The sequence below is a fragment of the Vidua macroura genome, chromosome 3, assembly GCF_024509145.1.
Source record: "Vidua macroura isolate BioBank_ID:100142 chromosome 3, ASM2450914v1, whole genome shotgun sequence".
NCBI classification, from domain to species: domain Eukaryota; kingdom Metazoa; phylum Chordata; class Aves; order Passeriformes; family Viduidae; genus Vidua; species Vidua macroura.
Genome location: NC_071573.1, coordinates 47,585,394 through 47,613,384, shown reverse-complemented (window position 1 = coordinate 47,613,384; position 27,991 = coordinate 47,585,394). Strand labels below are relative to the sequence as shown.

Below are 27,991 nucleotides of genomic sequence, written 5' to 3'. Positions count from 1 at the left end.
TAATGAATTGACGAATCAGCACTAGAAACAGAATTTTCACATAATGCCTGTTCAGGAGACAACAGGTCTTTGATTATAAGAGGAAGTATCAAAGCAGAGCAAATAACAAAGAATGAGCAACAAAATGTTAAAATTATGTTGGTGTACTCATCAGGGTATTTAGACCCTGATGCATTGAATTCTGACTTGTATTAAAAAGCAAATTGGTCAATGCAGAGTAGAATTTCAAGAGATTCTCTGACATACATTAGTAAAAACCTAAAATTATCCATATTTCCTATAATCTTGTCTAAGAAAGGTCTAGTAAACCATAGTCTATTAATTTTTAAAGTGTTTTTCTACTAATACTCAGGATGCCAGTTGATGCTGGATATTTGTAATATATTTTTCTTGCAGTGTTATTCATTAATTACATCCAAATATTTCATATGGATTTGCAGTATATCTGAAAAACTTTTAATTACTTTTGTTATGCTTATTCCATGTTTTTGGCACATACAAAAGAATTATCTCATTGGAATGAAGTTAATGAAACAAATCCAGCTTCAATAATTTTTCAAGCAACAAAGGCTGTAAATTTGTTTTCTGCTGGAATGTTGAACATAGAAGATCACACACTCAAGCCAATAGCAATTTGTCTTTGCTGTCATGCAAAGGAGAGTGAGTCACCTACAGTACAAGAGAATAATTTTGCAAATCTCTTAGAACCGTGTGGCATCTTATCAAACTAATCCATGTCTTTCTAAGATGCCAAAATAAACAGTCCCTTTCCCACAACGTATAAACACTGTTCCCATAACTTTCCTTTGAAATGTCATGAAAAGGTTAAGTGACGTTTCATTATTTACCTTGACTAATGAATTGCTCCATGTTGTCTTTGAACGGCTGTAGGTGCTCTTCTAGTGATAGCTGATAAACTTTCGCAGCTTCTGTCTCACATGCTGAAATTGGAGTAATAGATTAGTTTAGGATGACACATCATAGCATGGATCTGCATACTGTAAGAAAGGACACTAATTCGTATCCAGTGAAACCATTGGAATATGTGCCTCAAACACACTACAAGTACAAACACTATGATAATAGAGTCAGGAACAGTCATGTTCACAGTAAAATATTTTTATATGCAGCTAATTTGTGGCCAGAGTGTGGGTTTAAATAAGTGGTAGCAAAAAAATGAACAAAAGTATTCAATGGTTTTGAGGGAGAAAGACAAATTTAAGAGGCAGAATTGTACGGGAACAAAATGAAAAATTCAGATTCCAGGCTATATTGATACACCTGCTCCCAGGTAATAGTGCCTGAATCAAAATAAGGTTCTGAATCAAAACCTGCACCAAATAGTAGGAATGACCTTAATTTAGGAAGTTAAACCAGATGAGGGCTTGATACTTGATAAAACCACAGATGTGGTAAAGAGTTCTGCATTGTTCAAAAGTAATAGAGAAAAAGGACTAAAGTGAAAGATTGTAGGAGTACTCATGGCTTGAACTCTGTGAGAGAACTTGAACATAAACAACTTTAGTCTTTACAAGACTAAAACCAGGACTAAAAACCAAGACAGAGAATCTAGAGCCTAAAGCAGCCCTGACACAAAGATTATTTGTGGGTAAGGTGGTACCATCAGACTTCCACCAACTATCCAAGCTAATTTAATTTGGGTTAAGACCAGAGACTATTATTTCAGATGAATGTTAAACTCCAATTTCCACCATAAGGGAAATCTTTTTAGGCTGTGATAAGCTCCTATCATTCAATAGAAATGAATCCTACTTGATTCTATCTCAGAATTTCCAGTTCAAATGCACACATTCCAAAACATGCATTTCTTTGCTTACCCTCCAGGTTTTCTTTAGGAAAAAATAATGATTACTATGTCTTTAAAGACAGAAAACTTGTTAAAGGCTTAGAAAATATTTTGAGATAGCAAAAAGCACTATCCTAATATTTAAAATGCACATATACTGAAAAGAAGACTGACTTAAATAACTGGTAACTCCACACAAGTGGAGTAAAATCAGGGTGATAATAACAATTAAATTTTAATCATTATTTTTTTAAGCTTAGAGAGAAATAGAAATAAAACCAGCAGATTTTTAGGGGAAAGATTATTATGTCTACTTAGGTAATCTATTTATGAAGCAATATAAGAAATTAAAAAAAAAAAACTAACACCCCCCCAATATAGTCATATGATATATAATTATATAATGGGAAGCCTGTAGTTTTTAAACAAACATTAGTCAACACATGTGAAATAAGGGAGGGGATCCAAATGAGCATGGATTTTCTTACAACATATAACAGAAGAAGAAATAGAGGACCTATGCAGTGTTCTGCAAAGGGAGATGTTCTGATAGAATTTGAATTATTCTTTTCTCTTATGCAGAAATAAGGGTCAGAGCTGAAAGAGGTGATAGAACCTACCTTAACATTTAAGATCACCAGAATACCATACCTTTTTCAAGAATATGGATTAAATATTTTTCAGAGCATTAGAGCATTATACTCTTGAATGTCTGCAGCTTAGTTGAACCCCTGATCTCTCAGCCAATGTGAGAGAAGTATATTATGAAAACTCATACCCACCAAAAATCTTAGCCCATACCCATTTCAACAAAATATGTAGTATTGATTGCCAAAATGAAATGTCTCTTACTTAACTGTTCAGATACTGGAAGCTCTCCCATGGCTGATTTGTTTGTGCACATATGTATGGTGTGGGAAAGGGTGTGCGTTTAATGATAGCTTTGTTTGTCCAGTTTTTGGTGGAGTAATTTTTGTTCTTTTCTGCTCTGTGAAAAGACTAAAATCTCTGATGTTCAGAAGAATAATAGTTCAGATCCATTTTTTACCTTATTCCTGAATTGCAAACACTGTGTAAATAATTTAAAATCAAAAAGAAAACACAGGGAAAACAATCCCTTTCTCTTATTGTAGCGAGAGTAAAATAGTGTATGTTGTATCCAGACATAGAATTTAAAAATTAAAATATCCAGTCATTATTGCCATATTAATGATTATTATGATGTTAAAAACAAACTAGTTCATCAGTTGCTTTCTCCATTAAAGAATTAACAGGTCTGTAAGCTCTTCCTAGGTTTGTCAATTCTCCAGATCACCAAGACTGGAATTGCAGTCTCCCTGCACAACCTGTTGGATACAACACTCATTTATTCTTTTCTGTAATTTGTCACTAGAATATAAAGCCCCACTATTCATATGAGCCATTGCTATTCTTTATTGTAACTGAAAAACTTAGAGCGTTGATACATTGAAAGTAGCACAAAATACGAGTTCCCAGTATTTCTTCCCAAATGAGGAAATAAGATACTGGGTAAATGCTTGTGTCAGAAGGGTATTCAATTACTTCTAATCAAGATGGAGGAAAAAATATGGGGGGAAAAAAGTATGTGAGAATACAAACAGCCTTCTAAATTTAGTACTTTTTATCTTCAGCTTCATACTTAAACACATTTATCTCCATGAGGCTGCTCAGCTAAACATCCCAAATATCAAAGGAATAGATAGGCAAAGGGGATCTGCTGTGACAACTTTGTAAAAGTTTTGTCTAAAGCATAAGCTTGTCTGATTATTCTTACGTGACTCAAAAATTGGTCTTACGTTTCCCTATTTTTAGTTATTCTCTCATTTTAGCAGATGTGTATACAATTGAAAAACTTAGATAAAGTTAGCATATTTTTAAAACTCCATTTACTTGAAGCAGATTTTAAATTTTCTTATAGTGAAGGAATTGAAAGGTATTCAAGGCACAACAAATGAGAGTCATATAGGCAGTCACAAAAGTCAAGCACTAGGCAGAAACTGATGCCACAAGACTGAATTGCCCAAACAGGAATAAAGACACTTTTGCTGCTTTGAAGCAAGGTGAAGGTTTCAGTATCCTCTAGTCCCAAATTATGCACTCGAAACCTCCCAAAGATTTCAAATCCTAAACAGAAGATGGCAAGGGCAGAGACACCTTTTCTCCAGCCTTCTAAAACAATTTTAACCTATAAGCAATGCATAAACAATGGAAAGGACCAATAGTACATCTAATTTAATCTGCTCTCAAGATCATATGCTGCAGAGAACTGTACGCCATTTTTCACAGAAGCAATCAAAATGGATTCTAGTGGGCAATTCAAACTGGTAGCTGTTTTGCCCATACATAGACAGGTGTCTCAAATGCCCTTGATCTGGAAATTGATGTGAAATTCTGTGCCTAGAACCAGTTTAGAGATTTAAACAAATTGTGACTTCAGCTGTATCCAGTATCTCAAAAATTAATCTCATTCTCTATTTCTGTGTTAAAATAAAAATTTCATTTTTAAGCTACTGTGTTATCTTACTCATCCTATTTCTTCCTTTTATTTTTATTTCAGGTCAATTTACTAAAAACAGTTTCACAGCAACCAATATAATTTAAGAGACATCTATATGGAAAAGGAAAGTGACTAAACAATCTGTGCTTTAACAATCTGTGCTGTGCAGTAACATTTTTAGTAAGTGATTCTGGTAAGTGATGTAAAATGCATTCAGCCTTATTATCAGAAATACCCACTTTACCTTTGTGAAAAGGAGAAAAAAAAAGTCTTCAACATTTAGAATATCTATCTGTTTAATGCACATTTTCCAGCTGGTTCTCTTGGATGCTAAATTTTAGCCCCTGGAAGCACAAATCTCTTCTAAACATAAAATATTTCTATTTGAACAAAATGGGTGAGCAGATGACCAGCTGCCCTTCAGGCTTACTGCATTTTCTTTGGCAAGGATAACAATGGGCAACAGGAGTTTTCTTTTCAAACCTCCAAAATATAAAAATTAAATTAAAAATAACAGCAAACAAACAAAAGCCCCAAACCCAACAATAAAAAACCCAAGCCATCAAAAAAAAAAAAAAAAAAAAAGGCAAAAAAAAAGCAAGCAAGCAGACTAATGAATTATCTTGGATAAGTAATTAACAGATCCATTAAGCTGTTTTTGTTAACTAATTCAGAAACTGCACACTTATCTATAGAAGTCTGCTAGAAGTCAGGTGGATTTTCAAGGTAGCTTAAGATATTTGAGAGCACACCTTTAATTGAGACTTGCCAGACTACTTGTATTCAAGCTTTTATAAAAGCTTTGAAATTATGTCCTTATTTTTCTAAGGTTCTGAGTACTCAGACTTCCACAGGAGATGTGCCTATGTCCTGCTTGTCTGAAAACTATAGAACAACATTATCACTACTTTCTCAACTTTCTCAGTGCTTTCTGGATTCCTTACAACTGCAACCTGTGACTTTAAAAGAAAGTTTAGACTTTATCTAAAGGAAACAATGCTGGCCTCATCAAAAGACAAACTCTGATGAACCCAGCCACAAATACAGAAAGAGCTCTTAATTTTCTTTTATTTGTTTTTTTTGGAATTGTAATGACTTACACTAAGAACTGCTGAGTCTTCAAGGGCTTCCATAGACAGCTCCTTGTTTGGAGATTTAAGGACAGTAAAATATGACTCACAGATTGACTGAAAGCCTGGCTTTAGTTTACATCTGGTTTAGGTTTAGGAATCTGCATGCGGCATAGCTGCAGCAATTAACCCTTTCAGTGATAACAGAACAAACAGATAGAATTTGTGGATATACAGTTGTGAATGAGTAGGCAAATGTAAAGATTTAATTTGGTTAAAATAATACTGTTTCTGTAAAGGTAGGTGGTAGAGACAACTGGAGGATGGACCCAAACTACTACTGTTGCTATATTATGTTGCCATTAATTACCTTGAGTGATTTGGAATTTTTTTTTATAAAAGACTGAAGGATATTTTTCATCAGCATATGGATCTATGGATCATAGAAGAAAAATAAAGGATCTATTTCTTAATTGGAAAATACCTTCATTCACATTTGTAGCAAAACTCTTGACAGAGAATGACAAAACCACAAACATTTCAAATTCTGAATGCTTTTGATGATGCAATGAATTCAAACTCCAAAGAACACAATTTTTTCTCATTTCAGTTCTCTCTACTTTCTCTTGAAACTTGAAATACCAGTGTACAAACACATTAAAAAACTTTTTGGGAAATCTCCTAGGATATCCTTTATTTCACCAAATTTTAGTTTTTTAAAAGACAGATCACCAGATTAGGCTCAAGGCCTTTCCTTAACTGGAAAATCTATCAATCTTTATATCGTCCCTCTCCTCCTTTAGGAGAGGACAGTCAAATTTAGAATAGCAATCCCTTCCCTTTCTTCCATCTGAACTGGGACCCTGAAAGGATTAAGGCTGCTCAACTTTGTTAATTGAAGTTGCAATTAATACCACTTCTGATCAAGAAGTGGCACTGGAAGGTTGCCAGAATCTTAGACCCATAATCAGAACTGTGATGGAATACAGTCTTGAGAATATGAAAAGATACAAGGATACATGTGTATGTCAGAGAGAGAGGGGCACATAAAATGCTACATTTTTTTTTTTAAACTTTAGTCTGAAAGCATTAATATTACTTATTAAAGAACTAATAGTTGGTGCAATCTTATTTTGCAAAGTAATCCCTGCACCCCAGACACAGATTTGACCATGAAGTGGAAAATTCCATCTCAAACTACAGCCTGACTGAACTCTCAGGGTTGGGAACTCCTAGGTATTAAGGGCAACCTTTACTGAGGCAAGAGGAATGACTAACAAGCCTATTGCTGTCTGAACTCTCTCAGTCGCACATTGACACCATCCCAAACACAACCTTTAAAAGCCCTTTTGTAGCACAAGATGGTGCTTCCAATACTCTTATTCACCCAGCAGGTGTTAAACACAAGAGCACATAACAGCTCTACATCTAGCAGGTCCAAAATGAATAGGTAATTTTAGGTGACTGTAAGAAGCACTGAAAAAAACAGGGAATGTGTATTTTTCCAAGATAATCTGGGGCTTTTCTTGGAACATACTTTTAAAATACAAAGTGTTCTGTAAATGCTTAACACTTTATAAACATTCTCAGTCACATTTATGCCAAATCAGGGAGATGTACTGGGCCACACAGCCTAGCTTCTTTTGGATGGAGAATTTTCAATGAGTTGTAAACACGCAGAATAGAAAAAGAAAGCATCACTACAAAAATAATATTTAATTATCGTAATTATCGCTTGTAGTCAGTTTCTAATCAAATATATTAAATATGACATTATGACACATAAACAAGTACTGACTTCAACTCAATTTCATAGCAATCTGCATTTCATTGTACTATTAATCTCTTCTTCTAGTCAGACTTACTTTTGGCCTGACATTGTTTCTAATTCCCTTCTAGCTGAGCTTCAGTGAAAGTTTTGCAATAAGTGACAAGTGATGAATTAGTTTCTGATTAGGAAGAATAAACTTAATGTTGTAAGGCTAGAATGTAACGTGTAGCCAAAGAATAGCTTCTAAACATTTTTAACTTGCTATAATCCTATAATTCTCAATGCCATTCTAGTGTTCTAGTTCTTTCCCAAACTAAATATGTCTGGAAGAATTTCATCCACATCCATTGTGGATTTGGGCCAACATTTTCCTAAATCAAAATTTTACTTTAAGAGAGTGTCAGAGCAAAGAGGGTTAGGATCTTGATTGATTTAATAAATGTTTTCCACATCTTTCCCCTCTACCTGGAGCACTCTGAAGTGTCTAGAAAAATATATTGATACTAATATTTATATAACAGAGGTCCTAATCATTGAGTGCTTCTGTGACCCTGGATGCCCAATTTTCTTTACATGGTGAGTTGATTTAAGTCATGTGGCAAGTGCTAAAGTTTCTTCTGTGGAATGACATATGAACAGAAGTCATTGCTTGGCATGACTGCATCAAGGAACATTGCTGACAGCCAGGAGAGATCAAAAGCAGATCAAATTGCTTAACAAACTATATGTCACTGAAGTCAAAAAGGCTAAAGTGGGAATCCTGGAGAGCTGTGAACTCTAGGAGCAACAGATGGAGCCAAACTCACTTGATTTGTTAGTAAGAGGATCTACTTGTTATTTGGTCTTCTATCTTACGAAAAAAATCTGGTGTATAAATATTATCCTTTGGATTTGTATTATTTTAAAAACCCATATTTCTATATTATTCATCTTGGAGCAGGCACATGGCATGCTTTTAAAAGTTCTTGGGACTCGCTCTTTTAATGTGAAATAGTAGAGGAGATTTTCTTTTCTAAAATTTTACAAACTGCCAAGGCATAGAGTTCATAAACACTTGAAAATGGACAATAACCTTGATAATCAAGAGGGAAGAAAGCACAGAAGTTCGAACAAGTCCTTTTTCTTTTAAAGCGGTCAGCATAATAACTAATCCAAAGACAAGCCCAAACCCCAAACTGCGAAAGAGCACGTTAGCAAAATTATTTTACAGAATAATGAAGATTATTTATATCTGCATGCCCTGTGTACACCGCTGACATTTTTAGACAGAAAAACAGAGAAGTACTAAAATGAAGTGCTATTTCTACACATATGAAACTTTTTTTTTAATAATAACTGTCCTCTGCTTTGGGTATTCTGTTGAGGTTTTTAAAAATTTTATGAAAGGATCTTTCTGGAATGAAATTTACCTTTGAATAGTGATCACGGAAAGTTTTCTAAGACAGTAATAAAATATCTGCAGAAGACTTTTTTTCTGGGTGTACCAATGCCTCCTTCCCACGTTGTAATAAGCATGATTTCACTGCATGGTTTTTAGCATATTTGAAACTAACATGAACAAAATACCCTTAAACTGTTGATACTTCCTGCATGAGTATTATCTACAAGTTTCAGTTTCTCAGTGACAAAGAACAAATCAAACACTGACCCTTACCAGATGGTGAAATTCACTCACAAAATCTGCCATCTAATTACTGATGAATATAAGTCCAACGTTACAGTCCACACCTCAGGATAAAAGTCTAATGTATTCTGGGCACTTATTTCTATGCCTTTAAAGCCAGTGTTTCCCAGGAATGATCAATACTCATTTACTCGCACTGACTTCAAAAGAATAGGTTCATATTCAGAATTTTGTCAGAATTTTCTCAGTATCATACAACCTTCTTCCTGTTCAGACATTTGATAAGGCCCTTACTAGCTCTAGTAACTCATAAGATTCCACACGTTCATTAATAAATCTTGTGGTGTACTTAAAGTAAATGCAGAGAAAAAGAACCCCTTTGAAGTAATTTCATGCATTCTATTAAAAGTTGTACTCTATTTAGAAATTATTGTTATTGAGACAGGCTATTCTATCTCACTGAACTCATTACAACAATTAAGCTATCAGAATACACAGGATTTTTAGTGCATTACTAAATTTTGCTACTACTCCTCTTGTGGTCATGAAATCTTTTAACACAAATGGTTTTTAATTTATCTTGTCACTTTTCTTTGAAAAAGAAAGTCAGCACAAGGCATTTTGCATATCTGGAGACTATTAAGAAGTCAGGACTGATATTTCAGTCTGGTGTTGAAATTTTCACTTCATATTCAGGATAGGATGAAGCTGCTGATGCTGTCCCCAAAAATGTTTGTACCAAATGCAATAGGGAAAGAGCAATGGTGTTTGTAGTTATTCTTCAGTTTCATTAACTACAGAAAAGACTGACAACAGTCTTGAGCCTAAGGGTTGGATTGGAAGCACAGAAAGAATTCAACTGCAATCTGAAGGCAGATTGAAGCGTGTAATTTCCATTTTTACAGAACACCTGCTTTGATCACTGCACAGTGTGGATTAATTCCACAAGAGATATATGTCTGCGTGCAAATTTCAACTTTGATGTGAAAATATTCAACCATTCATGTACAAAAACTCATTTTTGGCGAATTTGTGAGGAATTTGTGAGGAAATGTATATTTGTTAACATGCACCTGAATTCAAGTATCTTTTTTAAATAAGACTTAAGTCTCTTTTTTCTACATGTGCAAGCTTAGATATCAGTTCTGAGATTATCTGGAAGTTGCAAGAAGTCTAGAAACAAGTTTTCATGATTGAATTCTGAGACTTTTGCCTCCTAGGCTGTTCAGGAGCAGTAAATGGATGATACTGCTGTTCATTCCTCAGTGTCACCCTGAACGACTTTGATACAACTTTAAATACTAAAAATACTAAATACTTTAAATACTCAAAATATTTAAAATAAGTTTTAAAATATTTAAGCAGAAAGTTTGCTAGGATCAAGAAGAGAAGGTCAAATATCATTTGGTAGCCATGTTATGTTTTTGTTGTAATAGAAAACCTCCCACTCTAAGTCGTCCAGGGATTAATGGATTACCAAACCATTCCTAGGTCTCTAGAGGCATGGCATTTAAAAGCAGCAAGGCAACAGTAATATCCCTCCTTGATTTGTATCTCTCCCTCAAAGATTTCACACAGTAACATAACTGACCAGTTTAACAGAGATTTTTTGTGAAAATATTGAAGATCATGGATCACTTGTGCAAACAACTCTTCCTTAACAAATTCAGTGTTTAGATCCCCATGTTAATAAGAAACATATGATAAATATTCTTCATTAAAGTCTAGCAAGTACATCTTAAGTTTGCTGAATTAATTTAAAGAAAACATTTCATAAGAAGAGAAAGAAAACTTCCTTTGCATATTACTATTCAGTAAAGTCCATATATTTCAAGTGTCTTTAACAATGTCATACATATTCTTTTTATCTGCTAGATAGTATTTAGACCTGATTATAAACCTTTTTTATCATAGACATGGTCCAACAATTTCCAGTGCTTTTTAGGGTCAAAGATTTGGAATCAGCTTGCACAAAGGGAAAAATAAATTAGTTTTTTGGTTTGGTTTTGAAACAGAAGATTTTACCTGTTTTTATGCGGTTTAATTTAAAAACCAACTTACAGGTTACCTAAAGAAGATTATGGATTATGGCATAAATGGTCATAGAAAAGCAAATTAAAGAAGCAAGCTACTAATTGAGAAGTTAAAAATACACAACTATTTTTACAGTATCATCTAATTTCTCAAAATGATACAAACAAGAATAAAAGAGATATAATAGTAACATAAAATTAGCACTTAATCTAGATTCAGTACCTCGCAAATCTTTCTTCATTTTGCGAAGATCTTTTTGAAAATCATCAAACTTCAGTTGTGAAGCCTGGAAGAGATCTTGTGGATCTGGAAGAGGAAAGATGCATTGTTCTCTTCCAGCATCCTGACGAAAAGACAAATGAACAGTTACCTAGTGCTCATTACTTTTCTTCTATACTAAAATATATAACCGAAAGCACAGAGAATATTTATACATATTTCTGCATCTCACTAGCAGAAGAGCAAATTTAGTAAGTTGGGTTGCTTATTCTGAATTTAAGTATTAATTTTAATTTTCACTCACCTCATCAAAATTACGCAAATAATATGAGACAATGTACGATAGAAGACTTCTGCTGTTGTCCTGTATAGAAAAGGATAGAGTTTGTTGTGTTACTGAAACTCACAGAAAAAAAAAATCAGAAAACATAATTCAGATAAATGAAATATTTAGTGTATAAAAAAACTTGGTTGGTTTGGTCCTTTCACTAAAAAAAAAAAAACAAACCAAAAATCAAAACATACAAAAAAATCCCACCCAAACCAAAAACAAACCACACCCTGAAGTTCCATTTAATCATTAAATAAAATGAAGAAAGAGAAAACACTCATGTAACAAACTCCTAATTTTTTTTAATTCTACCTGATTGCAAACCAAATCCTCACATTCTGAAATTTCCCAAGAAGGAAAAGAGAAATTGTTTCTGGGTTCATGTATACAAGTTCTTTTGCAACACTACAACTACAACCAAAGCAAAGTTAAATTAAACAAAGAAAGTTATTTTTTAAAAAGGAATTTGGGGGCAGGGGGGAGCATTGGGGGTTGAGGGAGCTTTTTAATTGCTTCCCCTCTGTGATCTCTCTAATGAAACTTCAGCAAAAAAATCTTCCATTTGAAGAGGATTTCTGATGGAATTAAATTTTCAGATATTTTCAGAAATATTTTCAGAAAAGTATTTTGTAAGAACTTTCCTGATTGATCAGTTGCAAATAAACTGAAAATGTATCTTGCATCTGAAAGCTTAATAGTCATAATATTTCCAGCAAATTATGTACAAAGTCTTGAGTTACCAAACTAAATTTAGTGTGCCTAAATTTCCTACTGATCAGACCTCTTAAACTAGTTGGATCTAGAGTCAATTTGAAGGTGCAGCTAGAGTAAGCTGCTCTAAATGTGTTGTACTAAAGTGTCATTCACATCACCCCTCCCTTCGTTTATTGGAAACCAGCAAGCAAGAAGGACGTTCCTCCATCCATTTAAAAAGGCAAATGGCTGACATGCTCTCTCAACTCAGGGTTAAAGCTCTGCTCACACAACCTAATCCAGCAGCTAAAATATGTATATTTAGTGAGGGACCAAGAAGTGAAAGATCTTGTAGAATTGAAGATCTTGACAGTGACTTGCCAGACAGATGTAGGAACAAATTTTAAGGCTCAAGAGTTATTGCTATAATCTGTCACATTCAGGTAAGGTTTTTCATTAGCCATAGAAACGCTAAACTTTGTTTCCTTGTAAACAAAAGCAGATATTTGAATGCAAACCCAAAATGATTAAACAAAGACAAAAAGTACTGGTAACACATAAATTACAGTTTAGCACTGAGCAAGAAAAGACATTATCATTCTCTTTATTGAGATGACTACCTTAGACAAATCTTGAATCAAGAAGTCCTTTACTCAGGTGGCTGCATGTTCCAATGTCAAATACAACCTCTGTGATCATGGTGTACATAAAGAATGAATTTTGGTTTATCCCAAATGATCTAGGTGCCTATTCAATAATTTTTAGGACTGACATTTTTCCCCTCACAAATATTTTGAATCAGCATGGAACTCCTTCCACTTCCATAATAAACTTTTAACAGTAAGATCATAATATTGTTTCTAATTACATGAAAGGTTGGAATTATGAAGTGTACTGAAAGTCAAGTGTACATCAGACTAAGAACTAAAACATAATTTTAGGTATTTTTGTTTGTACAGTAGTGAAAAGAGATGGTTAGTTTTCATAATTCTACAGAAATACATTCAACTCTAGAAGTGTGATCAGATAAGCATAGTAACAAAAGAAGTCCCTTCTACATGCCTTCATAAGCTTCACACCATTCACTCAGAAACAAAGTAATTTTCTGAGAATTTAAGAAATTTCTGAGGCCTTCTCAGGCCTTCAGGAAGTCTTGAATCAACTTACACTGCTCTTGACATCTTTCAGTTTTGGCAGGATATCTAATCCAAACCCATCAGCCTGTCCTCGTGTCCTGTTTCCACCATTCATGTAATTTCCAAAGGCAAGAACCAAACCCAGAACCCGCATAACTCCTGATTCATTCTTCAATGTCTAAAATACAGAGAAAAACCATTATTTTCAAAGTCCCATTAATATTTATGGTTAATGAGAAAATTTGTTAATGTTGTGTTTAAAAATAATACTTGTATAAAGACTCAAATAAAGAAAGTTACATTCTACTGCAACACGTAGAAGTAGAGCAATGTTAATATGTAATTTTATATGAATGGAGAATCTTGTCTACAAAATGGATACTTAGGAAAAAAAACCAGAAAAATCTATACAGTATTAACAGATATGACCTGTTGAGAAAAACAAAATAGTAATCCTTAACTGATACCAACATCGAAAATGGTATATTTAATTTCACAAAAAATTCATCAAGATGTTCATAAAACACTCAGATTGAACAACTAAAAATTTTAATTAAATAAAAGAGATTACATAGTAAAATATAAAACAGTTGAAATGGTTTCAAGTTATTAAAGTACTGATGAAACCTGCATTTTAAAGCTACATATTTGTTTTTCATGGAACTGCAAAATTCCAGTAATCTCTTCTGACTAGATACAACATTGCTATCTCCAGCTGATTTTAGAGACCGATACACACGGATGGCAAAAGCATTATATAATTTAGTAGCAAAAGCTAATCTTAAAATTCACATTGATGTTAAAGTACAATCATAAAATGTTCTATTCTGCTATCCTTCAGATTTCAAATATTTAAAATATTTAAGTAAATAAAGTGAAAACTTTTCAAATGTGAGTAAAGCTTAACAAGATCGAAAATCAGAAATTTAGATTGATTTTTTCACAGAGCACAACCTACCTCACACAGTTTCTGTAACAATTCAAGTTTGCGATGGATTGAACCAATGCTTTCTGAAAACGTTGACTGGAACAGGATGCAAAACACACGTTCTGAAAAGTTTGGAATCAGTGAGAGTTCATAGAGGAACCTGAAGAAGTGATTAAAGAAAATTATTTGAGTCACTGTTAGTAGGTACAGGCTTGGGAGATTTTGTATACATATTTTACTAAGGCAGAGAAAGTTTTCTGAAGTGAGCAAAACTGCTCTATCATAAGTATGTTCTTACTGTTCTGGCTTATCCAAAGATTTGGCGTTTTCTTTTTCCTTGGATGCCTTGCTATGCTTTTCTATTTTTTCTAGTTCATCTGATTGTGCTCTCTGGAATAAAGGAAAAATATAACAAAAAATGGTTGTGAATAGTCAAAGATAAATATGCCCTTGTAACAAATCAAATTCATAGATTTTTCTTTTCTTTCTAGCATCTGCTTATAGTAAAACTGTAAGAGTCCACAAAGTATAAAGTCCACAGAGTTTAAGTATAAATAGATCTGATGGAGAATAGAATATCTTGCAAATAATTGACTACTAGCAGTCTACAAAGTATTTACTCATTCAATGATGCACTGAGACAATAATCCTAATTCCCAATTTCTCTTCTTTGCTCATTTACAAAGGGTTTGAATTGAAGGACTCAAGAGGAGAGTTGTATTTTTCTTCACAAATTTGTTGGGTTACATTTGAATGTGATCTGATCTTTAACTATGTGTTTAAATAATACATTTTTAAAAATAAAATAGAAGAGTTTTGTATTGTTTACTGCAATTTAAAATTTATTTGGGATTTGAAAAAAACACTTTGGAAAAAACCCATATTTTATTTATAATGGAAATATCATACATATACATGAGAACTACTGCATAATTCTTTGGAGTAATAATTTCATTTTTATCTTAATAAGCAAAAAAAAAAATTACATATAAACTGCCTAGTTTCTTGAAGAACTCTGTGGCACACTGTGAATTTTCTTCTTCAATGCTCCAATCAATAGAAACTGAGCTTCACTGTTTTCTGTCCTCCAAGCTATGGTAATTTTTTTTTTTTTTCCAAACTGTAGTACTGGAAAATGGAATGGCGTGGAAAGGAATAAAAGTGAAATGAAAATTTCTCCTTTTGACTCTTCTTTTGGCAATCATAGCAGTTTTCAAAGGAGATTCAAAACATTAATGTGCCCAAGAGTTAAAAAAAGATGTATCTACCTTTATTCCTTTAAGACAAAATTACACTAATTTTTTAACTTTCTCCACCACAGAACTTGAGGACAACAGTGGAAAATTATATTCTAATCACTCAGATAATGGCAAAGTGTAAGATACGCTGCATCTGCATTCTCTCTTGAACGCTTTTGCAGGGTTAGTAGAAGAGGGATAGAGCTGTTTCAAATCATAATGCTTGCTCCATCAGGAACCTGAAACCAGAAATTTGGATTTGAACACATTTTCTGAGATTGTTGAACATCTCCCCATGAGAAAAGGGAGAAAACACTGATGTGAAATGGAAACATGAAGAGATTGAAGAGTCATATAGCAAAAGCCCTTCAGAGTTTTTCTTCAAGAAGCCTAGAAATAACTGCAAAGCCACTTGTCTATGATGTCACATATCCTAATATTTAGTCAGCATTTCTGCTGATGTTCTTCAAAGGTCATCTCTAAAGCTGTCTGATCTTATATATTAAATACTTCAACAAACTGGAAATATTGCAAACATATTTTTTTGTCCAGCAATAAACTTTGTTCTGGACACTAAAAAATTATAATCGTGGTAGTACCCATACCAAAGATTAAAAGCAGAATAGCTGAGGTTTGAAGGGACCCCTGGACACTGTCTAAGTGAGCACTGACACAAAGCAGAGGAAGCTAGAGAAGCTTGCGCAGTATCATGTCCTGCCAGGTTTTGAATATCTCTAAGGATGGAGACCTGATGACTTCTCTAGGCAGTCTATTCCAGTGTTTCAAATCCAGGAGGTCCACTATGTCTTGTTCTTATGTTGGGCATCCTTGAGTCTAGATCTGTGCTCTTTATTCCCCCTCTCCCGTCAGGTATTTGTACACACTGGTAAGATTCCTTTGAGCTTTCTCTTTTCCAGACTGAGCAACCCCACTGTCTCTCAGCCTCTCCTTGTATAACACTTCTCCAAGTCTTTAACTGTCATTGTTGCTCTGTGCTAGCCTTGCTCCAATATGCCACTGTCCCTTGCCCTGGAGAGGCCACACCTGCACACAGCATCCTAAACATGGTCCCACTAGTGCTGAGAAGGTCACTTCCCTTGGCCTGTTTGGGCCTTCCTTTATCTGCTGTTTATATGGCATCAGGCCTTTCTCAGTTAACACGGGCTACGCTGAGGCTTATTTACCAGTTTTTAATTTTAGAATACTGGCAGTGGCCCAATTCATAACATTTAGTTTCCTGAACTCCCTACCCCAGTTTCACTTCAGTGTGATGAAAGAAACTTGGGGATTCATCCCCCAAAGGTACTTCTCTGCATAAAGTCAAGGCAGAAATAGGATCTGCGAGTACAATTACTGTAGCAGTTGTTTCTTGTATAATGCCATCCTGAGAAGAAGAATGTTTCCAAGATACTAGGATCAGAAAATTTAATCCATTTTTAATCCAGTCTTAGAAGATTGTTCCAGAGATAGGATGAGGACTAGAAAGGAGACAACTAACTGCAGAAGTATTCATTTAAATATTGAATGTGCTGCTGCAGAGAAGGCTTGGGTTTGGTTTTGTGTTAAAAATGCCCATGTAAACCAAACATGTCCACACTTAATCTAGAAAACTCTTAACCCAGGTGAGAGTTAAAAAAAGAAAGTTTCCATCACTTCTCAAATCAGTAAGAACTCTCTTGGCAATAGGTGAAATCAACAGATTTTAGAAGTTAGAAAGATGCCGAGAGAGATAGCATTTTTCCAGTGGTCATGTCATGAGAGCCACAGAGGTCTAGGTGTGCAAATGACATGACTGTGTAGGAAAAACTACTTTATTTATTCAACTTACATTTGAAGAAGTTCCTGTATTCAATTTACACTTCTAAATTTTTGAAAAAAAAATAGGTTTTTGTAAAAGTAAACAAGTTCTCATACTAACAATTTAAATTAAGTTCCATTATTTCTGGCCAGTCTTTAAATTAGCTTTTCTTCTGTTAAACTGGAAGAAAATCACTTGACATTTTTTTCATAAGAGTCAAAGAGAATTAAGTATTTTAGCACAGAGCATAAAACTAAATGGTTATTTGCAAATATTTTAGAATAAATACTGAGAGTTCTCTCTCTCCCGGCCTTCTACACAGAGTGAAATATTAGAGTGCTTACCACAGCAATCTATTACATACATGCATATTCAAGCTCTTGATGTTTCTCCACCAAATTCCACCGGCAAAGGTTAGGCAGACTCCCTATTCCTTATTTAAGCCATTATTCTCAGGTTGTGTATGCAAAGAAGTAACAACTGTCAAAGATGCAAAGGCTAAGCGTGATCCACTCATGGGCAGGCCAGAGCAAAACTCAAGAGAGGTTTACACCTTTCACCAAGATCAAGAAGTTGAAGTATACAGTCCAAGTTCAGAATCAAACCTGAATTTCAAGTCACTAATTATGGCTCAGGTATCCAGAATTGTGATCAATGGGTACTTTAAATTCTGACAGAAAAGGAATACTGTGTCTATTGCACAGGTATTATTGAAGATAATTTCTCAGAATTTTACGAGCTTTCTTTATTGTTAATACCTATTTGTTCACCAATTTACAGATGGATAATTTTTAAAAAAGCTTTTCTATTTCCCTCCAAATTTGTGTCAAGAGAGAACACTTTCAGTAACTACTTCTCATAAAAGCCATTAACCTGATTGCATAAGCACCTCTTTGAATGTTACTGCTCTTTCTTTCCTTGAATTTTAGCTAGATAAAGATATATAGCATCAAAAGTGGAAAAAATAATATAATGTACTGGAATTTGATATTAACTATATTTAAAATCAGACAGCATAAATCTGAATGAAATTACTGCAAAAATGTTCTGCTTCAGTTTAAATCTTTTCCCATTTTCTTCCAGAGTATGGATTTAGCCTATATTTGCTCTTACCAAATTTCATAAGGGCCCTTTTTCCATATCACAACATGAATCTTATACATTTCCTGGTTAGCTTTTTCTTTTCTTGCAACAGAACCTTAGCTCTGAGTTTAGATCAGTTTAAATGTATGGAATTTTATTTTTTTGCAAACTTGACTTTAAAAGTTTGTGTTATATATTTTGTCAAGGAATTTTGTAGCTGAAACAAGGATATACAGAGATACCCTGGTTAATAATAAATATCATATTCTTTTCAAGTTGGATCATCAGAACTCAAGTACAATTTATAGGCTTTGCCAAAAAAAAAAAAAAAAGACATCACATTGTAATCGCTATTTTAAAATAAGAAAAAAAATCACAAGAAATAATTGAGGAGAAAGTTTGAATCTTAATGGCAGAGAAGTGTTATGCACTTCAGTCTTCTGGATGCCCTTTCTCTATTGCAAAGGCATTTTGAGGTTTTTGAAAGCATTGAGCTATGTCTTTTAAAGATAAATAGAGTGTAGTCAATTTACTGGGAGCCTAATTATGAAAATATGCATATTTCTTTTGTGATGTAAAAAGGGCAAATCCATAGATGAAAGATAATAAATTAGTTGAGAGCATTTTTAATCCATTTTTATATAACTGTTCTCATTCTATAGCAAAGACACAAGCAGAAGCAGACATACTTTGTTTCAGTGATACTTAAGCTACAACCCCAGCTGCTAAGAGGCAATCTGTTTTCAAAGTAAATATTCACTGATTTGCCAGTTGCTACATTTCTCATCACAACCAATATGTTCTAACACCATACAGCAACTTGAATGAATTTTACCTTTTACCTGCCTTCTCTCTATTATAGCTCTCACCTGATAGAATTTTTATTAGAGAATTTGTAAAAGCATATTTAAGTAACATTTCCACATGTAGTTTTATCTACAAAGATTCACCTATTAAAGCTCTCTACATATTAATATATAAGTCATTATCAACACGTATTTAAACAACCCTTCACAAAGCAAGCTACACAACCACACTTAAGAGCTATTTGACTGTACAGTACAATGCTGCACTAACACAGTCCTTCTCACTTAATACAATTCAACTTAATAATATTAAATAAATTATTGAGGGCTTGGGTCTTTGGTGGGCTGTGGGCTTCTTAGTTTATAAAAAGTCAGTAAGATATATACAATTTCTTTGTGGTTTAACAGGAGTTTAATTCCTCAGTAAACAGGAATTGAACCCTCGGGACTGTGGCTTTTGAAACTAGGGTGTGTTTAGGTTTGGAGACTGCCCAAATTTCATTCACATTTAAGAAGGGAAAGCACTATGCCAGACACATGCAATCAGAAAAAATTATTACATTCTGAAGGATGACTGTAAAACAAATGCTCCCATATTCTTCATACAGATCAAATAGAAAGTCTGAGGGCTAGTACAGTGGTATTTAAATATCCAGAAAAACAAAACAAAACAAAAACAAAACAAAAAAAACCCCCAAAAAAACCAACCAACCAAACAAACAAACAAAAAAAACTCAGTCCAATTAAAAAAAACCCTAAGAAATAAAAATTAAGTTAATGGCTATGAAGTAAATGGATGCTGCAAAGTTATTCCCACTTACAACACAGGATGAGATTGAGAAATAAGGGAGGAATCAAACATATCAGGCTCTCTGGTACCACCCATTACTTACAACAGTTATTGAACAATATTGTTATAATTAGTGAAGCTATTAAGGGAAGAAAATGCAAGGTCTGAAGTGTTTTGACAAAGGGCTGAAAGGAAAAAAAAGAAAACAAAAGTCAATTAAAAGGAAAGCTTCTTTCAAGACACAGTTTTATGAAAAAGAAGATCCAGAATTAAAATTCAGTTTCCCTTACAAAATCCTCTCCAAGTAAACTGAAGTCTTCTCTTGTAATCTGCTTGGTTTTTGGTTGTGGTTTTGATTTTTTTAATGTCTTCTACCCAAGCAAATATAATAAAGTTGGACTTGTCTGTTTTCTATTCAAAGCAAAGAAATATATTAGACATTTGAAAATTTGAGTCTTTCCTGAGATTTACACATTGTATTTTCCTTAATCAGGACACTTCCTAGACATTTTCTATAATAAGTGAAGGTAATTACAAAATGGACACAATGACATTTGGTTATTTCAATGAACTACAAATTTGCAAATAATCCATTATATTCAGATTCTGAAGTATATTAGAGATGACATTAAGTAAACATTTGAAATGTTTTAGTACATTATCAACATAAGAGGAATGTATTTTCAAACCAAAATGAAAAAAAAATATATTTTTCACAATAAGAAAGAGAAGTATGGAGAAGTATGCAAAAACTGATGATGATACTGATTAGGTACTGCAGTATCTATTCCATACTTCCCTCAAGAAAATCTCTCACATTCACACATATGTAACATATAAAATTAATTCAGATTTTTTGTATGCTAAAAACTGTATGGCATGAATATATATGTACTGTGTAAGGAAGAAAATTAAAAGTAATTTAAAATAAAATACCATAGGGTAAAACAGAAATGTTGTGGAACAAAGAACCAAAGCGTTCATAGATATTTGGAATGTTGTTAGCATAGGTTTTTCTTTTGACCATTATCTTCCTGAGCAGTATTGGTTAACCTAGTTTTTCAGGGATGAATAGTAAAAGTCCTTTCTAGCTCTTGTCATACTTTCGGGTGTTTTCTGTTTTGTTTAGCTCCTCAGTTTTTCTGTAAAGTGGACTAGAGCTTACTATCTCTTTTTCTGCACATCAAAGTGGATTATTTAGAGGGACATCATAAACCATCATATCATTCCAAAGCAGGTGACTAAAAGCTAAAGTCTAAAAACCAAATATCTGAAAGTTGTAAAATTAATTAACATTATCAAAGCTGCATGAAGGAAGTTAAGGATCTAGTACAAGAGCATACACTGGCCTTCAATGTCATTCTGTGGCTCACGGCTTTACATTTCATGTTTCCAAGTTCTTTGGAGGGCAAAAAGAAAACCTCCTCACTCTTTCAAGAGATGTCTAGTCAGACATCCATATATCCAGGCACTGCACTCAGATACAGGGGTAATGTTCACTGGCCTCAGCTGAAGGCAGAAACATGCTTCTAAGATACACCATTTTGAATGTTTTGCGTAACAGGCTTTGTCAAGCTTTAGAACATGCTTGAGCATATTCTGAATCCATGATTTTACATACCTAAAGGTCAAATTTCTCTGATTATTACTGCCAGACATTTATGAAGCCCCTGGAAGTTTATACTACTTTTTATTACATTATCTCTTTGAAAGGAAAATAATTTCTCTAAGGTAAAGTTATTTTGGAGCAATCCCTGAAGAAACAATAATTAAATGTTCCAGTTCCACAAAGAGAAAGATTTCTGTTATCAAATTTTTTTTCAGTTGAGCAGTATTTTTATTTTAGTGAAATTACAAAGTGAAGTCAAAGGTGTAGAGCGTAAGGTTTGATACCATTGATCAAAGACTGCCGCACCCAAGAAGGAAAAAAAGGAACAAAACTAATGTCTGTTTAGTAATTTAGAAGTTGATCATGTTACTTATGTAGAAATACATGCACTTCATAAAACATACAATGGCAATAAATGCAATTAAAATACTTGGGATTTTCATTGCTTTTGGGGAAAAAAAGTCACTTCAAAATAGGACTTCTTCTACAACCTTTCTGAATATTATTGATGCCAACTAAAAATACCTTCACATGGACACACAGTATTCCTACATTTTATGGACTTCCTCTGATTACTCACATTCTCATACAGGGCTTGCAGCGTCTCTAGGTCAACCACAGAGTTGTCCAAGTTCACAACAGCTATAAAAAAGAGAAAAGAAAAAAGGGTTAGTTGTTCAGGATGATAATCCAGCTGTGAAAGAAAGCTGGTCACAATACTCAGCAACAGTTTTTTATGGCCTACTGGTCACACAGCTTAAGGGTTTTAACTTTATTAACGCCTTGAATAGTGCAGTATAGTATAGCTAGAAACCTGGCAGAGCCAGGTGTCAAGTGTTAAAGAATTCATCTCCCTCCCCCCAAACACACAAACATGATCCCACAAGTATGGCCATAGTCAGAGATCAGAGATAAGCTTTACATCAGACTTTCATGGTCCAGCTGAAAGCATTATAAAAATTTGTAAATCTGCACCACAGCCACACACACACACTCACACAACAAAGCTCATTCCTGTCGCTGGTTGACTTCAGTCTTAAACTCATTAATCCATAAGGCAGCCAGTTAACTTCAAAACACCTGACAAGGGTCAAGTCTTCTATGCACTAAGCCGACACATTTAGTATGGATACAAAATATGCCTTTCCTGTTCCCAACCAACTCTGGCACCACACACATACTGTATTTTTTTCAGCATCAAAAAGCCCCAGTGGAACAGCTCAAATAGAGTAATTTCTATCTACCTAATCTGGATTAAAAAAAAAAAATCATTAAGAGGTACACACATTTAGAAATGGAACCCTGACTCCCCACTTGTTATAGAAACATTTCACGAGGCACAGGAAATATTTGTGCTAACTATTGAACAGTTGTTCTCAGCTAATATGAAGATTTATTTTTCAAATAGTGCTTTTCAGTCTTCCTCTTACATATTTTTGCAAGCACAGTGACCATTCATTTAAAAGCTATATAAATAAAATTTTCCTCATCCAGATCTTGAAATTTAGAATATTGCATTAGAATATATGTGATGGCAATTAATAATTTTTATCATACCACACCAATCTTTTCCTACTTTGCACTTCATTAATTTGTACCCTTTTTCTGTAATGGTCTTTTTGTGTGTCTGTGTGTGTGTGTGCTGTAAGTGCACTTGTACAATAAGCTGAAAAAATCCCTAGGTGAGATTAATCTAGAAACTGCAACATTGATCAGAGATAGAGACCCAGCACCAACTTAATTTTTGTCCCATAAATCCATCTCCTTAACAGTCACAGAGAAATTCTGTATAAATCTAAAGACTACAGAATATAATTCAAACTCATGTGTTTTTGATTGCCATCTAGAGATAGCACTCTGAGTCTGGGAATTATCATGTTTCTCCTTTCCAGGCCTGAGACATAGTTTTAGTTGTAGTATAAGAAAATTATAAACAAAAAAGTGTTAACCTTGATTAAATTAAGTAGGCCACACTGTATCTCTAAGCAGAACACAAAGCTAACTTTTACGACTAAACCAAAAAAATAATTTAAAAATTCTTTAGTTTTTCAGAAATAATGTGTTTTTTCTATTTTTCCCTTACCAGAAAGCAATGTAGCAGATAATGCCTATGTAACAGTTAACCGTTCAGGAAACATGTTTTTTGTTTTCTTTTGGGGTAGGGGACACATGCAAAAATCTGCTACTAATTATTTGGGGTATTTCTAAACTCCTCTCCCCCATCCAAGTGTAATAATTGTTGCAACAGAGACTTAAAGATGCCCTCTACACAAGGCACGGTATTATACATGGTATTTAATAACTCCTGTCGCCCAATAAGACCATCTGTATGCTTAAAAATGTGCCAAATTTGCCTTGTAGAACTGGACACTAAAATTAGCATGCAAATAGAAACTGGGTCAAGATAGGTTTGAAAGCTCTACTTTAAGAAAGCACTAACATCAAAGTCTATATACAAACAGCTTTTATTAAACCAAGGCTATATTATGAAACTCAGCTTATACTATCTAACATTTCAGCACTTTTATGCTTATGCAATATCTATGGGCACACAACCCTCCAACTATTTATTTGGAGTGATGGCTGTCTTCTCCCTACTCCACCCCCCTTCCTTCCAGAGACTGTCCACTTCTGCGCTAAGAAATTCAACGTAAGTTCCTGCCCTGAATTTTGCTCAATGTTAAGATCACCCATGGATTACTCGGGGAGCAATAGAACACTTTTGTTTGAATGCTTGCAGGAGATAAGAGAACGCCTGGCAAACACAATGGTGCCAGGTCTGTGTACTTTCAACAAAACAGGTATGCAGAAAAGTGTACATACTTCAGGGAGCTGCTTAAAACAAATCAGTCAGAGACAAGGACATGGAGAAGTTAGATCCTAGGATATATCCTTCAAGTCTCTGCCTCCAAAGAGAAATATATTTCTATATGTTTAATCTAAACCTGTATATGTTCATAAGTAGCACTCCAACATCTCACTAGGATTTTTCCATGTACACCTTAGGTATGTTCCCCATCCTCTGAGAAGTGAGGATATGAGCTTCTGTTCTTAGGCAAACCTGCAGCATTGCTATACAGAACATAATAGCTGGCAAATAAACAATTGCATTTAATTCCATTATCTAGGCAATTTGAACTGAAAAAAAACCCAATTATATCTCCTTTCATAGCCAAACTTACTAGTTAAATATGCCCCCTACAATCAGCATGACTACACAAACATCTAACCAAAGGATTCCATATGTGGTGGCAATAGAATAATGAAACACAGATGAAGATTAATTTCCTCGTATGAAAATATTTTTAGCCACGCTGCAGTTCCAGTATACTTTGATGCAAACAACTGGAGAAGGGTTTGTATTAGTCTTGCAGACGCTGGATATTTTCACCCAGGTCACTGGTTTAGAAAGTGATTTTTTCTTTTTTCAAAGCTGACATTGAAATTTTCTGGACTTGACTACTATGAAAGTGAAGAATATCTATTGGCTTTTGCTCTAACAGAAAGAACTTTAATCACATCAGACCCAGGAATTTAGTTCTTACTGTCAAGATCTCACAGTTTTGTTATTTTCTTGCATTCCTATTGCCACTGCTGCCAATTAAACCAGCTTCACTTTCAAGCCCTAAAACTGTAAAATTATTTGATGCATATCTATAATTATGTATATATACAAATACATAGCTATAATTAAATCAAATTTGAACCAAGTATGTCCAGATGCCCACAGAAAAAAATTAATGGAATTACAAACTAACAATTTCTTTTTCTATTTAAGCAAGCCAGGATTAACAGATGACTACAAAAAATCCACCCAGTAAAATAAGGGGTTGGGGATCAATCACAAATGATTAGTTGATACTATGAAGAACAGAGAAGAAGTAGTTTCAAAGGATTTATAGCCAAATTAAAGGGTTTGGGGAACTCTTGCTTTTCCTCAGCTTTACTGATATTGGCACTGTTTTGGTCACAATCTACATGGAAAACTAAACTGGTATATTTCTGACAGAAATTATATCTTATTATCTAACGGCAGAATATGAAGATTTTAGCAGAATGGAACAGTTTTCTTTCCATTCTGTATTTCTACCATATAAATTGAATTTAAAAAAAAAATTATATATATATATATATATATATATATATATATACAAACATTAGGAAAGCCAATTTAGGTATTAGATTGAAGCTAGAAAGACAAAAGAAAAATGCAAACAGAGAGACAAAGATTTACTATTTTTATTAATATAAATTGATTTGCAAGTGTAGAAGTTATGTTCCCCGACGGGAGGATATGGTGCTTGTAAAAAAAGTGAGGTTAGGGCACATGATCATATGTGGAGGCATATTTGAACTGAAAACTGATGGATCTTCCATATACACAGAAGACAATTTAGAACAGAGAAGCAATTAAAAAAAAAACCAAAAAAACAACCCAAAAAAAACCCCAACAACAAAGCAAAATACAAAAAAATAAACCAAACCATAAATTATCACCACCCTCAAGTCTTCAGGGCAAGACAGTAACCAAGCCAACAACAAGATCAAACTTCTTGCCAGCAAATGTAATCCTGAAGAGGAAATGTATGAGAAAACACCATCAGCAGGAAGCTGCAGGATGCCCAGTGTATTGTCAAGAAGACTATAAATGGAAGTTGCTGTACTTCTTCTTTTGTTAGATAGATCACTGCTGTTGATATTCATATATCTAGAAGCACATGAACTACCAGCTGCCACTAAACCAAAGCCGATAGGCAACGCAGACACAGCTAACCTACATTTCCCTGTGGCTATGAATCTAAATCCACCAATAGCACCACTTACATAAGCTGTTAGAGAAAAGACAACTTCCTACAGCAACAGAGTCCTTGGAAACCCTATATTTTGTTTCAAAGTCCAAAGCTTTGGAATTTCCTTTTAAAATGAAAAGGCCAAAATTCAAAGTTTCCCACTGAGTAGAATTTCAGAAAGAAAAAAAAAAAGTGTTATAAACCAGACCCTTTGGTGTCATAAAACTCTCATTAGCGCAATCACATATGGATGACTTCCAGAAAACTGGTATTCAGTTGAATTCTTAGTCTTAGCCTTCCCTTTTCTCAGGGCAGATTTCAAATCACACTCCATTTCTCTGGACTTTCCAAGTATGGTTCCTAAGCCTTTCTGTCTCTGGACTCCATCTAAAATTAAGTGTCTCCTTCTTGAAACCTCCTGGAAGAACCTCTGTGTCCCAAAAAACTGGCTAAGCATTTTCCAAATCCTACTTGACTGATAACAGATTACAGTTTAAGTCCTCATAAAGAAGCAGTAGCTGAATTAAAACCATGTCTGAACCTGTACTGCCCTACTCAGATCCATCCTTCAGGGATACAAAAAAGCAAATCACCCATCCAAGTCCTTCCTGCTGATTTCCACCTCAATTAACTTCTCCATGACTCTCCAAAAGCCAAGCAGTATTGCTTCCAAGAGGCCACGCCTTTTTTTCTCCTGCACATCTTGCATCCTTGCTCTCATCTGCTCTCTTTCTCCAGAAGAACACCAGGAGTTTCTGCAAGACTTCACAACTTCTCTGACAAATGGCAGAAACAGATGGTCAGTACAGCAAAATACAAAGGCAGATCTATTCTTCTTCACTGAGTGAAGGACCTTCTGTTTCTGCAGCAACTAACCACAGTACTCTTACCACACACTTCTGTGTGTGGCACTCATCTGGGGGTTGCTCAGCTGTTACACCCTTTGTGAGACTCTAACCTGGCAAGATTATAGGACACTGAGAGGTTCCAACTTCCATGGTACGTTTTTCAGGCTTTGATCCCCAGATATTTTTACTCCACTGAAATCATCTACACCCCAGGAATATTACTGTAAGCTGAAAAGTGAAAAAACCTGAAAAGGCATCAACCAGTCTTACAACAAAAAATGGATTCTGTTGTTATTAAGAACCTATATCAATATATAAAAATACAGAAACAGTAAGCTTTTTATAATTAGAGTCTCAAAACTGCTACATAATTTTTTAGGCAGAACAGGACCATTAAAATTCATTCAACCAGATTTCACAGGACATATAATTATTTTAAATTATCTAAAAAGGGTATTTGCAAGAAAAAAAAAACCACATAAGTATGTGAGTACGTCCAGTGTGTCTCTTTGAATGAACTTCCTTGAATTATTATTTCTGAGTTAACTAAAAACAATAGATTCCTCAAGAAAAATGTACAGGCAGTAAATTGAAAGTGGTCAAAATCCAACACCATTAGAAAATTAGCATATCGGCAGAACCTTAAAAATTTGAGAACTCTGTACAAGAAAAACAAGTCAGATAATACATAGCTTGATCTACTTATGCTTTTATCAACAAACAAAGAAAAATAATAGATACAGAATACATAGAGAATTGGTCTGTGAATACAGAATGGAAGTCTTCTCTGACAGGTGTATTTGGAAGAAAATGCAACATGACAAATGCAAACACAAGCAAACCAGGAAAAAAAGTTTCAATGCAGATAATTTCATCAGGTTCACTGGAATGACTGAGA

At 34.2% G+C, this 27,991-nt stretch overlaps 1 protein-coding gene across 1 annotated transcript in view; it reads right to left on the bottom strand.

Annotated features, from left to right (window-relative positions):
• FMN2 (formin 2) overlaps nucleotides 1-27,991 on the bottom strand; it is a 152,963-nt gene that overhangs the window by 46,409 nt on the left and 78,563 nt on the right. The window contains exons 9-15 of the mRNA XM_053973973.1: nucleotides 22,036-22,097; nucleotides 14,430-14,521; nucleotides 14,162-14,291; nucleotides 13,235-13,381; nucleotides 11,348-11,407; nucleotides 11,047-11,167; nucleotides 849-941 (exon numbers count right to left, since the gene is read on the bottom strand). Coding sequence (XP_053829948.1) covers nucleotides 849-941; nucleotides 11,047-11,167; nucleotides 11,348-11,407; nucleotides 13,235-13,381; nucleotides 14,162-14,291; nucleotides 14,430-14,521; nucleotides 22,036-22,097 — 705 coding nt within the window. The remainder of the gene's footprint in view (nucleotides 1-848; nucleotides 942-11,046; nucleotides 11,168-11,347; nucleotides 11,408-13,234; nucleotides 13,382-14,161; nucleotides 14,292-14,429; nucleotides 14,522-22,035; nucleotides 22,098-27,991) is intronic.